The 18,952-nt window shown below is 35.0% G+C and overlaps 1 protein-coding gene across 2 annotated transcripts; it reads right to left on the bottom strand.

The window, feature by feature from the left end:
• Positions 1 to 451: 451 nt before the first annotated feature.
• On the bottom strand, positions 452 to 17,323 carry LOC140036647 (anaphase-promoting complex subunit 4-like). Of its 2 annotated transcripts, none has more exons than XM_072078892.1 (19): positions 17,090 to 17,323; positions 16,860 to 16,971; positions 16,146 to 16,237; positions 14,077 to 14,160; positions 12,137 to 12,376; positions 11,891 to 11,971; positions 10,603 to 10,730; positions 8,234 to 8,394; positions 8,057 to 8,157; positions 7,907 to 7,981; positions 7,264 to 7,443; positions 7,028 to 7,110; positions 6,836 to 6,934; positions 5,200 to 5,304; positions 3,887 to 4,025; positions 2,591 to 2,818; positions 2,344 to 2,496; positions 1,905 to 1,986; positions 452 to 856 (listed from the first exon to the last, which is right to left on the bottom strand). In XM_072078892.1, the coding sequence occupies exons 1-19, from the start codon at positions 17,306 to 17,308 to the stop codon at positions 762 to 764; spliced, it is 2,457 nt and encodes an 818-aa protein (XP_071934993.1). In that variant the 5' UTR covers positions 17,309 to 17,323; the 3' UTR covers positions 452 to 761. The 2 variants fall into 2 exon arrangements, with proteins under 2 accessions (XP_071934993.1, XP_071934992.1); XM_072078891.1 differs by having other exon boundaries at positions 6,836 to 6,947; positions 7,032 to 7,110.
• Between the last annotated feature and the right edge of the window lie 1,629 nt (positions 17,324 to 18,952).

Below are 18,952 nucleotides of genomic sequence, written 5' to 3'. Positions count from 1 at the left end.
TTGTTCCAATTCAGACTTCAAATCATGGAAATATCATAAATTGTTAAGATTAAGCGCCCGTGAAAATAGAGAGAAACCATACTTAAGCCAACAAAGCAGAGTAATCCAAACGGCAATAATTTTGAGGGCCCTTTTTTCCCCTCTCTAGGGGATGGTTTATAGAGTTAGTCTTCAAGAAGATTTACAGGTGTAACCGAAATTCACAGCCTTGTAGTCTGGGTTGTAATCATGCGCACATCATCATATGAAATCATGCAGAGGCCTAGAAGATAGAATAGATTCTTTGGGCATGGGAGGGGGGAAAAGCAGCAATACTCTTTACCAACTTGGCACAAGATTCGTATACTTCAGCTCTCTACCAGAGGTGACTGGCTAGCTGGATTTCTTAGGATAATAGTTCATGAAGAATCATTACCATAAGAAATGTCCTCGCATGGAAAAACTTGGTATCTGTGCATATGGAAATATCGTGCATTCTACTCCAGATTAAGATGCATCATGTAAACTCATGTACAGACAAACGCACATTGTATGACACTATTAAACCACCTCACCCTTGAATTCTTCAATGGATACATGTAAACTGCAGTTCTACGAATGTTGCTCAAGAAATAAAACCACCGCATATCTCCATTAAATGCCTCTTACAGACTTGAAAGATACTCTGATTCCTGGAAAGAACCCACTGGCAACAAAACAGGAGAGTAAAATTCAAATGTACAGATTGAAGAAATTTAAGATGGATGGTAGAATAAAGTTGCTCATTCTGAATCTGACACTTCATCTTCATCTTCCTCTAGAATGTAAACCAGTGCACGCTTTCTTGCAGCAAAGACACAAGCAACACCTCTTGAAGCTGAATAATCAAGATATAAATATGTCAAATCCAGAGTGTTTCTCAACAGCACAATAATCTATCCTGCTACTAACTGCAATAGACGAGTTAGTTTCACGTAGACAGCTCGTGGCTTTATAAATGTACTATTGTTTATTCACAAATCTAAATAGTGACGATAAGACTCCCTTAATCAACGTTTCAGTGAACTTTTTTTTTTTGGGTCAAATAATCTAAGAAACAATTAACTATTATATGAGCTAAACGACAGCATTTTGTTTTGATTGATATCCAAAACGCAAGAAGTCCAGTTAAACAATGCACAAGATAATCATTCAGCTCACTATTGAATGTGGTTGACCCATTAATGGAAACAAACACAAGAAACCAATAATGCAAAATAATATTACAGAATGAAACAAAAACAAATTTGGTATCCTTTTTCGTACTGTGTGCTATAATGTTTTATCCAATAGTTAGAAATGATTTGTGACATATATTAAATACAACGTAATACAAAATTTACTGATATAGCTTGTAAAATTTTGCTAATAATTATGTCAATAATTCTAGACATGCCCTTGAATATTGTTTTTCTTTTCATGCACATGTAATAGCATATAAAATAAACCCAGAGAAAAAGCTGCTGAATAACTGTCTAATTACTGCAAACTCATAAATGCACTTGGTTGTCTATTTCTACAACATTTTATGTATCCCAGTACGATAACATATATACTGCTTCCACGCTTGTATGACATCGCTGATACCCATTCCTGCCCCTCATACCCATTTACCAAACACCCCTAAGTATTGTCTTCAATGACCAACTAACCATACGCGCCTTCAAAATTTGCACTCTGAAGCAGGAGGCAAAGGCAAGGGCAAGCATACGAATGCAGTTAAAAAATAATGAGATCTAAAACCTCGCTTCATTTAAAATTAATTGACCTAGCTGGTCTATTGAAGATGCATTAGGTGATTCTGTGGATCTACAATCACTTCATAACAGGATACAAAGTACACAGAAAAACCAACAACCATACCAGATACAAATGAGAAGACTCACCACTAACTGCCAGTGGAGCAATCACACAGTGAGGAATATCTCGAACCCTTTCATTATCCAACTGTAAGTTCACAATAGAATCCTAGAAGAAAAGCTACAAATCAAACACACTGCATGTGATCAAGAGAAAGGGGACGGTGGTCTTGAGAACACCACCACTCTGAGGTTCTAAATTTACATTTAATTGGCGAAAGATTGGGTTTTAAAATTCTACAGGTGAAAAGGTAGTAGAGAGTGATGAATCAATACACTTGTCAAAAGTCCATATTATCAAATTGTTGCTGTATTTTGTGCTGCTCCTAGCAATAGAATGCTACTCAAAAACAGAGAACCCATTTGGAAAGAACTAAATGACTCTAATCAGGCTACGACCTTGAAGAGTCTCAACTAATCTATGCCAAATGCTTAACTTATGCACGAAAGATAGCCAGATATGTACCGTAAGTTGATCAAGTCTCCAAGAGTTCAAACTTGTGGATCTTGAAAGAGGCACAAATGGAAGGTCACATGCTTGAATGATCATCAGGTAAGCATTCCCAGAGCTCTCGCAAGTTGTAACTGTTTCATTTAGCAAAAGAACAAGCTGACCTTCCTGCTCAGATTAAAAATATCACATAAGAGAAGCTCGATGGAATAGTAGGACCGGTAAAATGAAACCATGAATATTTTGAACTTCAGATACTTACTTTATATAGAGAAAGATCTACACAGGTATAGCCATTAGGAACAGAAACAAGTGCAGCTTCTAATGGGAGTTGACCCTTTGTTGAATTGCCAAAATCATGAATAAGCCCCCTTGCTATGCCAATGCAGTTTGAAATATCTGAAAAAGATTCATCAGGTATCTTGAACAACATGTAACCAGTCATCCTCTGACCACAAGTATCATGATTAGAGCCAGCATCTGAAGCACCCTAGAAAGTGGAAGAAAAAGAATCAACTTCGGCATGAGACATAGAAAGAAATCAAGAAGAATCAGCAAATGTTCCCTTACATTTACTGGTAGCAATATATATGTCGACACATAGATACAGATTTATATGTTACTTGATCAACATACGTGAAACTTTTCTGTCGTTGAGATTTTTCACATTATTTTGATCAGATTTCCTATCAATCACAAGCACCAATTACACCTATTCTGTCCAAGTGTACTGCATCCTTAACCAATATCTGCTTCCATCAATCAGGATTAGAATTTGCAAAATTTTATGTCCTTTTCTCTCTCTCTTTTGCCCCCTGAATAAACCAAAGTTCCTCTTTACGTCACATTGATTTAAAAATTTCTATTCAAGCTTCTGAATATTGTGTACATATAACCTTTTAACTTCTCCATGTCATAAAGTCAAGCGCATTGCCAGGTGAAGTGAATCAAGTTTGTGATTGATTAGCATACTTTATCAAATTATTTGTCCTCAAATAAAATGCTTCAAAGGTTTAATCTTGAATTCAATATATCAAAATAGACTATATGCTCACTTTAACTAACTGTACAAGCCAGTGGAATAAGTTTCAAGGATCTGACTACTATTTGCATAAGTACCAATTCAACCTCTTGGAATTTGTAAAAGTAAAAAGCAGCCACTTTGTATCGGGACAATGTTGAATTTTTTACTCCAAATTAGATAGTATGCTCATTTTAACTAACTGCCCAAGCCAATTTAATAACTTTCAAAGATCTGATTATTCGCAAAAGTAACTACTCAACCTATGCTTGGTTCGCACAAGTAAACAACAGCCAGTTTGAATTGCGATAATTTTCCAAATCCGGGTCTAGCATATTATGTTCATTGACTGAGTAAACATTTTTACAGCACAAAAGGAGGCCACGTAGTTCTTTTCATTAGGCATACCTTCCTCAAGTACTTATTATTTCTGATCCATCCTTTTGTACTGTTTTTTTGTGAGTGGGATGAAACAGTATTTCATAGGACCTTTTCCCAAGGTTGGGAACAAAGCAGCACACACTTAATGATGAATACCTGGTAATATGATACCGATGCAGCAATATTAGAGGAGACCTCCTTTGGAAAAGACTCCAAAGGAAAAAGTGGAAACAAATCCTTACATAGGATCTTTTTGGACATTGTAGCAAAAGGCACATCAAATGCTTCATTGAAACTGCAATTGTGAAGCCACATAATTAAGTTAATTGCAAATAAAACAAAATTCTTTAGATCCTATGTAAGAAAAGTGCACTTAAATGGGCAACTACATTGCTCTAAATAGATGGAGCACATGACAACATTGTGCCTGCGATATGGTATCAACAAATTCTTGTTTAAAAAAATAAGGCATAACCCTGGAATATAAATGGAAATGGTAGTGAATTACTCTAGCAAAAAAAAAAAAAAAAAATCCCTGTGAACTGTGAAGTGGCCAATATGAATGTCTTGTGCTGGCTCTGGGCTAGTTATGTAATCTCATTAATCAGGAGATGTGCTGCAATCAAGAGGATGAAATATTCCCAAGAAAAATATATTTAAAGTCAAATCAAATATACTTGTTAATCAACAGATTATTTTGTCGAGGAAATAGAGATGATTATCAGACCATAATTGAAAAATAATAAATAAACAAAGAATGATAGCCAACAATGACCTAGAGCCTGAAATAAAAGAAGATTCTATAAACGAGTCCATTTATCAAACTTGCTATTTGTTAAATACAGATTGAAATCCCAAAAGTTCAACTACGATGATAAGAATAAATAGAAGAGATCTTTAATTTATTTATTTTGGCGGGACAGGGGAGGGCATTTTGAAGTAGGTAAGTCCAAACAAATAGGGATTATGCAGTCCTTGCCAAAGTGTATTCAATATGGCAGTAGACATTTCATGTGAACATGGTCATTGTTATCTGTTTTACACAGAAAACTTCCCTGCTGAATGCATTACAATACATGAAACACCATTTCAGAAATTGAACATACAACAATGTTTTGTGTTTTTCCTCTTTTTGGCCCCCTACCATTGAAGACGAGATTAGGATGGTACGCTAGCTCCAAGAAAACCCACTTGGTATGTGTATTGACCATTCTACTGTACTAATGACACCTTTAATAAGAGGAATTCTGATTACCTCTTCCATACATAAATACAGATGAGTTCAACCAAGCCTAGTTATTGTATATGTCATCCTCATGGATGCCTGATGAGGGGAACAAGTAAACTTTCAAACAAGGAAATAAAAAATCTACACATTTTTATCAGTTATTGCAACAGGACATGCCAAGATTCTAATACAATATCAATAGTAGTACAAAAGAATGACAAAGCAAGGAAAAAATATCTACCAGCACACCATCTGTCGAAATTCTTCTGCTAATGTTCTTTTCAAGTATTCAGAATCTGAAAATCCTCCAAAATGTGCCAATTCTTTGATTCTTTGCATTGTTTCCCTGTAGAACCAAAATGATGAACTTAGCTGATATATAATAAGATGACAGCATATAAAGTAAACAAGATGCACTTATCAAAGAATTAACAAGTACACTCAAAAGAGGGGGAGAGGGAGTACCACCAATCAATTAATCTAGGATAAAAAAGAACAAAAATTCAGGACTATCAACAAAGTTGCAGCTTTATATAGACAAAATTTATGGAGTAAAGAAACTGGAAGTGTTTTCTTCCCTCACAAATTAATGGGGAACCAGAAGCTTGGTCAGTTTCAACAATCTTCCTAAGACACTTCCATATATTCCCAAATATTTAGCATTTCAAAGAAAAATGGCAAAGTTCTTATATGAAGTGTGAGGAAGGGGTGTAGGGATATTACCCCGGAAACATCATGTCAATGGTGTAATTTTTATATGGACACTAAATTTAAAACTTAACTGATTATCGAGGTTGAGGGGCCGTGTCCTCCTTTTTCTCCTAGTTCAGAGATCCCTACACATTACTGACATATATATATATATATATATCAGCATGCAACTAAAGCAGATCTCCACTTGTACCAAAATGATTGTCTTAATGGGAAGTGTACAGGTTCTAAGGAATCCATGTAGTAAATTAAAGAGAAAATTGGAAATAGGTAAGACCTACTGAATCAATTAATTCAAATCTAAGGGTTAGGACGGAACACGTGGTGCAACTGCCTTATTGTGTTTAAAGTATAAAAAGGGAAGAAACAATATATGCTTCAAAGCTCCTACTTCAGAAGAGGTGACATTACATTTGAGCAGACTTAAAGGCATGACATTCAATTGGGATGGAGGGAGTATAACCTGTCTGCCAAACAGGTGCACAATGCTATATATAATTGAGAACAAAAGAAAATTTTAGTTTGGGTCTGGTTTGCAGCAATCATTTAACAGGGCAAATTACTGGTCACCCTACCTCATTCCTATGTCCTACTCAGGGGAAGAAGCAGAGGTGTGAGTCTCTTCTTCTCTATGATTAATAGGTAAAGGTAGAATTACAGAATTCCAACTTCATCAGCAAACTGAGGTGGATCACTAACTATATATCAATTAATACTGACCAGAAAAATTGGGGACAGTTTCTGCAAAGGAAATCCCCAAACTTTTGTCTATTACTCCTAAGGCTCCGATTGAAATGACTTATCAGCAGATGAATGACCCAACTGATTCATTAACCATGTTAATGAACCAAGTAAATACTGCAGAACATGATACCCAAACCTGGGTATACCATAACTACCAATCTCTTCTAATACTTTCATATTAACCACCAATGTTCTGTATCATGTTACAGCTTGGACACATAAGAGTTCGGATTTCTACTCAACCTTCAAAACACCAGAAAAAATGGAGAAAAACAACAATAACTACATTTATTGAAGTGTGGATTTCATGTGAGGAAGTCATAGAAAAGAACATAAACTAAAAAACCAAAGCACCTGACTCTAGAAATTGGAAGTCACATATTATAACATACAAGAATATCATGTCCTGAAAGTACACTTACAAGTCAACTTCAATAGGGTTTTCAACATCAGATAACTCCAGTAGTTGCCTTATGGGATCTTGATCGTATAAAAATTTCAAGAATATGATGATGAGTTCACTGTCAAAAGCAACTAAATATAAGAAGAAGAAAAACTTCAAACCAATGTAGAATGGAAGATCAGTCAATTTGTAGATCATATAAAACCCAAACCTACTGAAGGGTAGAAGCTGATCACTGGGTTCTGACATAAGAATCTTAAATGATTTCAGCAGCCAGCTGAAGAAATTAGAAAACTGAAAGAAAAAGTTAGCTGCAACGAGTGCATGGTTGAGAAGGCAGAAAAGTGGCATCAACAAGTACATTTTTAAAGGGTAGAACGCTTATTGCACATGACAAAGTTAAGATCTATAGTGAGAAGACGGAAACAGCAATTAACCGCAACATACCTGCTGCACCACAGAAGATAGGATTTTCATAAATCGTTCAACTTGTACGAGGAACATGCCAGCTTTTTCTGCAGCATTCTCAATCAATTTCTCTTCTAAACCAATACTTTGATACCGTGCACGCCATCTTGAAAGGCCTCTAAGCTCTCCCATTCTAAAGCCTATAATTTCTGCAGCCGGCTGGAGAATATGGCCATAGACCTTTAATTTATTTTTAAAACCTTTTGCAAAAATACAATAATCTATGGAGCACACTTTAAACCAAAACAAGGCTAAATAAATATCAAGGGAAGTTATATATCTACAATGATAAAGACTAACAAACTATTTGCCAAATGTGGATTTTTGCTTTCCCACTTTATGCAAGTTAGCTTCAGCAGTCAAATGAGTAACTTTAAAAAAGTCAAAAGAAAAAAAAAGAAACATGTAGATATTGCTGCATCAATAAGTCAAAAAAACTATTCTTTAGGTGTTGGCCTCATGGTTACATGCATTTCGAGGAAGAACTATTCTTAGAAACTTTAGAAGAATAATCAGAATAAAGCGCTTAAAAAATAAAAACTCCACAACCAATTATTGGTAGCCAACTCAAAATTAAGTTGATAGTTTCTACTTAGGCAAACATAAAATGCATGAAGTGCACCTGTAGATGATCAAGAACAATCAGCTGAAGATCCTTTCCAGCACCACAAACCACTTTCACCATCCGCTTGAGACCCTGCAAACTAAAAAACACTTAGCAATAACTTTGAATCACAAGCCTTGTGTTAACATTTTCTCAAACGAGACATACCACTTCTCCAAGAGCATTGACTAAAAATTGATGAAGGGGTGGACTTGTCCTAGCACCACCTAAAAGGCTTAGAAACTCCTCTTGAGGGGTCGAGTCCAGTCCTATATTCGAATAGTTGCATTACAGTAAGTGTCTAAGAATGAGAACTGAAAACCATTGAGTTCATTAAATAGTTACCGTGATCGGCAATCAGGGAAGATATAGAGTTAAATTTCTCATGGAATGTATGCATGGCATCATTCCACTGCTTCAACATGACTGATAGTGATGTGCGGATGACTTGCGTTAGATCCTCAATGTTGGAAGCTTGTTGAGCCACCTGATGGAGTTCATATTTCCTAATTTACATGGCAAGTGAAATGAAACTAAAATGAGAGTCAACCTAAAGTTGTTCAACTAGCAAGTAGTCAAAAGAACAAGAGATCTTTGACTTCCAAATTCAACAGCTGCAATTGATGACAGGAGGGCTGCCCACAAACTTGAAAGAAGATGATACACTGGTGGTGGAAATATTGTAGGTTCTTGGTTGTGAACAAAACAGCCATTTCACAATAAAATAAGTATCTAACTGCGCAAAGTATGGCACATGAATTATGTATTTGGAGTATGCAAAAGTTCTGCAAATTTTAATCTTTCTGCATTTGTCACTCTATGCAAGTTGACAACATTCTAGGCCTAGAAGTGGCAATTTGGATCCATATCCAATTATCCATCCAATTAATCCTAGCTTTGATGGATTTGGATGAGTAAGAAATTTTTGATGGTTTTAAATGGATAACCATTTAAATCCACCTAAGCTTGTGGATTTAAATGGATTATCCATGTCATCCATGTAAAACCAATAATCCAAAAAACAAACCCAATATGAGCACAAAAGTCTTGCTATACAGCCATGCTGGCACACACATTCACACTCAAATGATAACTAACCCACACACACTACACACACAATCACACACTCAAACATGTAATAACCACAAAATATAGTGCTTAAATTTTAGCCATTCAACCCATTTGGAAACCCGAATCTTTGAAATTCTAATTCCACCTATGGGAGAGTCTCCGCTGCTGCTCTTTTGGCCACTAAAACCGTGTACATGACTTTGCTAAGCTTTTTTATCTGAATTTTGCGTTTGTGATGGTTTTGAAGTCCAATTGAGGAATTAATCAGGGCAAGTTTTTAAGTCAACTTGGATACGATATTAGCGTTGTTGAGGATGATAAGTGTGGAGTTGAGGCTATTCGAAGCTTGTAAGTTGCAAAACTTGAGTGTAATCACTTGGGGAAATGCAAAGTTAACTTGAATTGAGTCGGGTTTATGACCCACTTGAAAAAGTGTTTGGATTCAGTCAGGTCCATATGCCGCAATACAAGTACAAGAAGATCTCTCAAAGGGGTGAATCAGAAATTAAATCATAGCCAAACATGCAAAACAGAAAGAAGAGAGAGGCATAATGGTGACAACCTGCAAGTGGCAAGAGAAAGTGGTGAGTTGAGTTGAGTTTGACTCGGTGAAAGAGGAAGCAAAGAGCTAAATAAACAAAATAGAGGCTCAAGTTTGTAGGTGACTTGGTTCACAAATGGGGAGAGGATCACACTCAGCCACGTTTGAGTAACTGGATCCTAACTTGACTCGGGACTTAAACAGAAGCTGCATGTGGAAATGACATGGAGCACATGACTGAGAAAAACTAAAGATATCTAAATGGGTATGGCTGGAGAAAAATGAATAATTTAGTTGTAGGAGAATTAAATGCAGAATTGGATGGATGATGGTTTTATTTTATCCATTTGGATCCATTTTCTAATTGGTTGTAATTGGATTGGATTAATTTCATCCATAATTCAAGTAAAACCATTAACTAACCAATTGTCCATTTTGCCAGCTCTACCTAGACCCAAATCAGGAAGAAACAATACCAGCAATACTGCAGAGAAGGGCACAGGCCCCATATATATAATGGCTTCAACAAATGAAGCAGTGATTAAAACTTATTAGATCAAGCAGAATATCACAAACTGTGTTTCCTTCAGAGTAGAATTGTATAATTTAAGTTTGAAAATTAATCATCATGATCAATTAAATAAGGGTACCAATTCTAAGAACAAAGCCAGAACTTGATTATCCTAATTCAGAGAAGAATAAAAAGTAAGATTTCACTTTTGTGCCGTTTCCTTGTCAGCAAGAGATTTCTAATTTTCCAGGCTATGATCCAAATGTGGTAGACTGTTTTGGCAGATTTCTAAAAAACCGCCAAACTAGTAAAGATGGATCGGAGAGAGAGAGAGAGAGAGAGAGAGATGTAGGAGGTGAATGGTGTAATCCAAATCCTGTTATAAAAGATCATGTTTTGGACGTTATGCAAGAAAAATAACAAAAGCGAAGGCATTTTCATTCCCTTCTTATTAATGCTAGGGTGTCTCTGAGATTAATAGTTATCACTTGGTGGGTGTCCATACCAAGGCAAAAGCAAATTGAGCAGGAAAGGAAAATGAAAGACATGGGAGCCCCTAAATATTCCAGGATTGCATTTAGATAGAGTTACCTTTTCCAAAATATTGAAGTATCAAGAACTAAGCAGTGAAAACCAAGTTGACTTGATTCAACCCCAACTTCAACAAGTTCCCCAGAGCACATGACTATCAAATCACAAAGATCTTTCGAGAACCCCACCTAACAACAGTCCCATAAACAATGTCAGAATGCTCCAGCAGAGCAGTTTAGTAGGAAAAGCTACAATGTCAATTTATAAAAGAGAAAAGCATTCAAAGTTTTTATAACATGAGCTCAGTGATTTTTCCCAAGTGAATGGAAAACTAAAAACTTCTCAATTTTGATCAATTAACATACCCATCAGATTCCCACTAATTACTATTATTCACTAAATGACACCTAATGAAACAAAAGTAAAGAATCTAGCAGAATCCAGAAGTCGCCAATCTTTTCAACATTATACGACCTAATGAAGTGCAGTGATTCACCAACTTCACTTTGTTATTTCTTTATAACTCTGTGCATTCCATGGCAAACACTCAGGGAGCTGCATAGATTCCCAATCATATATTCTTGCAGCTGGCCATTAATCTAATGTATTAGTTTCACAAGAAAATGTGGAATTGCTTCCCTTGCAAATGAGATTTACTTTTTCTCTAGATATAAGGAGGGCAACCACTGTACGGAATAGACCAGAGATAAGGCTCCATTTCCTTGTCTTACAACAAGGATGCAATTGTCACAACAGCCCTTCTATTTCTCCCTTTACCTTTTTGTTCTTTCACTTGTGAAAGATTCCATAAAAGCACCTACTGTTATTTAGGATATGAATTCCTTTATGAAATACTTTCAAAGAATGTATAAAGCTATGAAAAAATTACAAGATCTATATTCCTAAGAAGCAATTGTCACCCATGTTAATCTTGAGACACCAGAAAAGGGAGGTGATAAATAAAAGAACTAGTCTTTCACATATTGGACTAGACAACTGTGGTTTGTTAATCATGTTCTAACATCTTTCATGCAATATGCACCAAATGAATAAAGTCCCAATATAGGAAAGGAAAGAAGACATCATGGGACACTTCGCGCACTTTTGCTACCACAAAAATCTTGTTAGTTCCTGAGTTGTATATGCACTATTTCAAGAGCCCTCTTAAAGTTCTGCTTTTGGACGACTGTACAAGAATTTCAAACTTGAATTGGCAAAATATGGATGAATAATTCAGGTAAATCAAATACCATGCTTTGATGCACATAACTATATCAAGAACCACTATGAAATGCATACATCTATAAGAATGCAACAAAGAAGATGCTAAATGACAAAGTAATCCTACCTTATGAATAGAAGCATTCTGCAGACAACAATTAACTTGGCTGTGCTGAATTTGACTGCAAAGACTGAAGCAATGGATGTTCTTGGGTGTAATATCGAGTAAAAACATATAAAAAACAAAAAAAATGTAAGTTTCTTAAAAATAACTTGCCCTAATAAATAAATAGATGAAACATTTCTAGTGTATTCACTACATATATATATATATATATATATATAATATCAGTCATAGGATGAATAAACTCACAATCTTTCCTATTGGGAATATGCCAAAAATACTAAAACAAAGGTTTCCATCTTTGTCCCCACTGCATAAGATGTTAAAACGTCGGCACGACATGTTTGATAGATCCTGGAATGAATCCTCACTATCATCCGTGAAGCCACTGTCTCCAGGAACTACTCCAGGCATCCTAGGAGCTCTTGGGGGAGGAGGAAAGAAACGGGAAGTGCGGTCCTCATAAGTTGAAATGGTATTGCTACCATCCTAATACCAGTTATTAAGAGAATAACAAAGTTGTAGAAGAATGAGAACAAAATTAGTCCCTTAAAGAAAGAAGGAATAAAAAAAGGTACAGAAGTGGACTCATGTAGAGCCAAGACAGTATGAATGACAAATATATTTGTGAATAAAATAGGCCAGACGAGAACGAAAACAAAGGGAATAAATTATAAAGCATTTAAACACAGTACGTAGGAATTTATTCTTAAAAAGCCAACTGATACAATAACATGAAAATCTAAATGAGATACATACAAGACTTCAAAGAAAGGAAAGCTCAACCTAGCAATTTTCAGAAAATATAGATTGACAATGCATGTCTACATAACTTGAGATGCAAAGATAGCTTGTTAAATACTGTCACAGCATTGAGTTAACAAACCCATATTTTATACATGAACATCACTATTGTCACGTACCACTTGTAAAACACAACATCAAGTGTTTTCATCAAGTCCAGAATTAAAGTATATTCCATATCATTGAGTCAGTAAGCTTCATCGAAGTTATACCACTTTTTTTCATTGAACTACCATAGTTCAAGTGCAGGTGAATCAGATAAAAATGGTGAACCCATAGAAGATAAGCTTGCTCTTCAATAGATTGACAATGATATAATACAAGCTTTAGTAAATTGCATTAGTCGTCAATAATTTGCAGAAAAATGAAGAAATATGAAATCAACATCCAGAGTGAAGTAGCTACACATTAAATTGAATAATGCTAACACGTATCATTGATTTGATGCCGCATATCCTTAGTCCACGACCAGTCTTAACATGGAAAACAGGCAACAGAATGTCTGCCAATTGGCAACAACAAAGGATGAATCACAACATATCACTCTTTGGAGAAATTAATCTCGTTAAAAAGTACCATGTGACAAAGATTCTCACTGTTCCTAGCAATTCATTTAGGAGCCCGGCAGCAGAAGAATGTTTTGCTCAAGAAAAGCTAAGACTCAAATTTTTTAAGCTTTTATTGGAAGATACATCTTATAATGCTTTCCTGTTGTTTTTGCTCAAAAATTATTTTTTGGTGCTAATAACATTAAAGAAGGATTATTTCTTTTATAAGACAGTAAGCTATCCATTCATAACCTAATGTATATATATCAGCAATTCAATTTTTTTCCAACAATATGCAACTTAGGAGAGTCAACAGGATCATTGTCATACAGATGCTCAAGGAAAGGGGTAAACTTCTCTTTCTGCACCTACATGTGCGGCATCGATAGCCCTCCGTACTCAGCAGTCATACAGGATTTGACTTGTGGTCTAAAGGTATTGTTATTACATGAGAAGTTATAGCTCCCCAAAAAAAAAAAAAAAATCATCTGATTCAGTATGTCAGTATGTGTTAACCACTGATGATGCTGTAATGTTTCTGGAAAAACATGCAAATAAAAGAAATCTTAAGTAGGCCAGACCTCGTTGCACAATAAAGAAACAAGTTTCCTTAAAGAAGTTTTTCTTTAACACACAGGTGAAGTTTAATTAGTTTAGAACATGTCAATAACAACAATGAATAACACAATCGTTTTGGAATGGAATGCCAAGTGATCAGCATTAAAAGTGGCTATTATATGAATAGACCTGGGGTTAATTGCGTTCAGTATACAATGAAAGTATGCCATTAACTTGACAAGAAAACAGAAAGAGAAAAGGTCAAAAAAGAAACCATACTGCAATAGTTTGTCCATCCTCCTCCCAGTTGAGGCACACGACAGCGACTGTATGTGGTTTTATGCTCCGCAACAACTTTCCATTCTGGTTCCAGTAACATGCATCCCAAGCAAAATGACATGCATAAAGAACAGAACATGATAAAGTTAAAGATAGAGCATACACCATGATATGTAGAACAGGTAGAGAAGACTAAATTCAAAACAATTCTAAGAACAGGGTAGAGATGACTAGATTCGACCCTATTCCAAATAACAAATCAATTGAGTGAAACAAGGTAATAGTGTTAACATAATCTGATAACTAACTGCTGTATCATTATAGGACAGATGTATATGAAAAAGGCTCATGTGTAAACATAAATCACCAAAATATCAAATTCAATTCGGTATTAGTGTAGAAATACAAAATGGATAACTTAAGTACATGATATCCACAGAAAAGAAGAATAATATGCTTTACACAGCAAGCAAGAAGCAAGAGATGTCCATGAGAAAGATAGTTACAACAGATTACATTAGACTTGCAAAGCGTATGTGCATGCTAAAATGTCAGAGAGAGCAGTAAAGGCAATAAATTTTCATCACAAGGATAATTATTCTATAAACTAAGCCTTTGACAGCTATGGTCTGATGATTCCAGACCATTTACACTATAATCAAATTTCGCTTCCATAGGCTTTTGCCAGGACCCATTTTCTCCATATTCAAACGCAACCATAATGTTTCAACAACTCCGTGCTTTTTCTTTTCAACATGAAATGGTGTTAATAATTCCTCAAACTTGAGAGGGGGGAAAAAAAAGAAAAAACTGAATTGTCTTTCAGAAGGTAAACAACACATAACATAAAATGGTCCTAACTTATGCTAGAGCCATGTATAGGGTGTAACCAGTGGGAAGAACCATCTGTAAGAAGGCATCCACTTGATTGTTCTAGAAAATCTACATATAATTCTATTCATGAATAAGACTAGGTGAACTTGATTATCCTGGCATTTGAAATCATGCAACTACACATACTGAAATTCCTATTCATTTGCAAATAAGTATTTAATATTGAATATGCATTACCTAATTCACCATATTTCCTAGAAATGAAGGTTCTGCATATTTCAGGGGGGTTGTTTTAGAATAAATTTAAATAGAGAAATATATGTCCCATTTTGGAACAAATAAGTCAATGTCAAAATCTACCAACTCACTAGCTATCTTAGGACAAATAATGCTCAGGCATGGCATTATTTTACCCCAATAACAGGGAACAAAATCTTTGAGTATAATTATTGGTTCCATGTTCAAGAACAAAGCAAATATCGAGTAACAGGATTTGTAATCCAATATGGACTAATCTCATGAACCCTAACAAGAATTAAGTTCTCTCACTTCCGGTCACAAGAGCCCGAATTCCTTCTCTTACCTCTAACACAGAAGAGAGATATCTGCTAATTGTAGCTTAGAGTACTATACTAAACTAATTGAAACATCCACGACTCCCCAAAAGTAAATTCTTGCAATGCTTCTTAAAGAGATGTTAAAAAACCTAATAACCCCTTTTTGGAAAGCCACAAATTTGGTTCAGCCCAGGTCTGATATATTTTAAAATGCTTGACTTATATCTACAAAAATATGTACCTACAAAGTTTCAAGTGTAGAAGATGATTGTGTTTTCATAACCAGGTAAAATTACAAACAACTTATTGATGTAATAAATTTGTGGTCTATTATGGAACCTTCACTTTTAGCCTCAGGGTAATTTCTGAATCCACAGTAAAAGAATGATGTTTACAATTCTTCTATTCATGATAGTTGATAGACTTAGTTATCTGAAGGAGGGGATTCTACCTCAATCAAACCAAGTCCTGCTTGTTTCATACTTTTGGGACAAATTAAACCATAGAAAATTAATATCTCGTCTGATCCAGGATTTCAAAACTATATGAAGTTCAGTCAAGTAGGTATAAATCCTAGTAGATAAGGTTTTACATCGGGAAGCAATCTAATCACAATTGATATCTTCAACTGGTTGATCTTTCCCAAAAAAAAAAATGTCAAAATTCAAACTAACTCACCTCCACATCATGCAATGACACTGTTCCGTCTTCAAAGCCAATTGCAACTGCTTTACCATCGGGACGCCAACACAAGGATGTGATGCACCTCTCTACATAAGATGAAGAAAGTTCTTATTCCACTACAAGCTTTGAAATAATAATCAGTATATTTAACTCAAAATTCCAAATTATTTGTCCCATCTAATGTTGGGGTTCCTCAAAAACAAAAACAGCTCCTTTTCATATAAGCTTCAGAAAGAAAAATGTTAGATTCCTTACCACATTATACCTAACAATTACACTATTAGATACGACATAATTTCTTGAACATCTCAAGCAAAAAGGGACAAGTAAAAGCAGGCTACTACCAGACATTCTATCGAACACTTATCATTCATTTCCAAGAAATGAACATTAAATCAGTCTAACGGCCCAAAGTAATGTAGTTCGTCATACAATTAGTCAACTGATCCACCTTGAAAAGCCTAAAGTTCGAAAATTTAAACTGACGCTAACTCGCTTAATTTTAAGTTTATAACTTGAACTAACAGTGCATTTAAAAAATCCATAACTGGGAAATTCCAACAACAACTTTGGCGAAATTTATTCGCGCATAATCTTTTAGGCCCCAACTTAGTACATAAAAGGAGAGTGAAAGTGGATAGATGAAAATGTTAAAAGCAAAAGATATAAATAAATCAATAGATAAAAAGTGGGGATTTAAATGTATACCGGGGGAAATGGTCCAAAGTCTCTGCCAATTAAAACGATGGAGGAGGAGTTTTGAGTCCTCTGTGACCATGGCTAGCAAATCTTTTTCTGGGTTCCATTCAGCAATTTTAATCTATACAAAAGCTCGATAAAAATACAATCTTTTCTCAGAACAATAAGTAGGGGAAAAAATGGAATAAACTTGCAAGTGTCCGTGGGTTTATAGTGAAGTGTAGTGAAAGAAAGTGGACCTGAGAAGCAATGGGTTTGTCGAATTGTAGCTGGAAGGGTACTGTAATTCCCTGAGCTTCATCTGTTTCCATTGGGTTGTGTTGTCCAAAATGCCAAGGCTTTTGGTCTTTTGGGGTCCCAAGACTCCCCAACTTCAACCCGAGAGAAGGCTGAAAATGGAGGTGGCGGGCTTTTGAGAATTGTGAATTCTCTGTGTGGTAGTCTTTCACTTCTGGCATATCACATCCTGGTCCCCAAAGCCTCTGATATTCTATTTTGTGCCCTCAATTTGAGGGCTAATTGATTAGAATATAGGTGGAAAAAAAAATATTCAGACACTTACGGGTCTGACAGGGTTCTGTATATATCTATGGGTGCCGGGCTGTGTCACCTGACACAAAAAAAAAATTTTTTTTTTTATAAAAGACACATGAGTGCCGGGCTGACACCTGACAAAGACTGCAAAAGCTGGCTGCCGGGCACTCTCTGCCCGGCAGCCAGTCAAATTGTTAAAAAAAAAAATCAGCAGGCTTCAATGCAATTCAGACAAAGTAGCTCTCGTGAATTTTTCACACTTTTTTGCTTCAGATTTGGCCCTTTTGGCAGGCTTGTGGACAAAACAAAAAATGTCTGGCAACTCCCGTGAAGCAAAAAAGCTGAACCAAAAGAAAAATTTACGTACGATTGGACAAAAAAACTATGCTCCATTAGACTTTAGCAGGTCGTGAAACAATAACTGCTTACATATTATTCAATCGACTTAACGTTATATAGTTACTTATAATATAATAGAATATTTAATTAATTATTTTAATATACCAAATAAAGTATTGAACATTAAATAATGAATAAATTTTTAAAAGGACTTTTATTATAATTTTAATATATATAATATTTTTCATCCATGCATAATTCGTTTTTTCGAGTGTCCAATATACTTCTTTATGCATCTCCACATTTGCATTGCTTCTGCTTATTGTGCGCAGAAAAGTGAACTTTCCACCATAGAAATGTAACCAATGTTTAATTCTTACCTCCACTTTAATTCCGTGGATGGAAGAATATTGTCAGAAATGCATTCTTCTGTGGCTAATTGATTAGAATATAGGTGTAAAAAAAAAAAAAATCAGACAGGTTTAAAAACAACAGATATGTTCCTTTTTTTAAAAAAAGATATCAGCCTGGCACCTGACAGATTCCCTATTTTTAAAAAAGATATCAGGTGCCTTTTTTTTAAAAAAAAAAAGATGTCAGGTGCCGGACTGGGTCAGCCCAGCACCTTAATTAAATACATTTAATCAAATCTCTTTAAATTAATTCATTCAATTAATTAAACTAATTAATCCACTAAAATAATTAAAATAATTGTATACTAAAAAACGTAAACTAATTATCAACTATCTTAACAAATAAAGTGAATCGCATTAAACTAATATCACTAGTTTCGAAATTAAGCTATGCGAATTACATTAATTTTATGTATTTATTTTATTAGCATGGATATTATTTCAAATACTTAAATTGCCCCGACTAAATGGCTATCTTAATCAAAACTCAATTGCACAAATTCGTTCAATTAATCCATTCAATTAATTAACCTCGCCAAATACATCTAAATTCATTTAATCAGACCTCTTAAAATTAATTCATTCAATTAATTAAACTAATTAATCCACTAAACTAATTAAAATAATTGTATACTACATAACGTAAACTAATTATCAACTATCTTAACAAAAAAATGAATTGCATTAAACTAATATCACTAGTTTCGAAATTAAGCTATGCTAATTACATTAATTTTATATATTTATTTTATTAGCATAGGTATTATTTCAAATATTTAAATTACCCGGACTAAATGGCTAACAGTTATCGTACGT

The sequence above is a fragment of the Coffea arabica genome, chromosome 2e (genome assembly GCF_036785885.1).
Source record: "Coffea arabica cultivar ET-39 chromosome 2e, Coffea Arabica ET-39 HiFi, whole genome shotgun sequence".
NCBI lineage: Eukaryota > Viridiplantae > Streptophyta > Magnoliopsida > Gentianales > Rubiaceae > Coffea > Coffea arabica.
The sequence above is the reverse complement of the archived record's forward strand: the minus strand, read 5'-3'. Positions and strand labels throughout refer to the sequence as shown.

Bases quoted from the DNA above. Each gene is read 5' to 3' on its own strand.
- LOC140036647 (XM_072078891.1), bottom strand. From the start codon at position 17,308: ATGCCAGAAGTGAAAGACTACCACACAGAGAATTCACAATTCTCAAAA. The intron at 12,377-14,076 runs GTATGGTTTCTT...AACTGGTATTAG, and splicing joins AGGATGGACAAACTATTGCA to GATGGTAGCAATACCATTTC. The intron at 4,026-5,199 runs GTAGATATTTTT...TCACAATTGCAG, and splicing joins TTTCGACAGATGGTGTGCTG to TTTCAATGAAGCATTTGATG.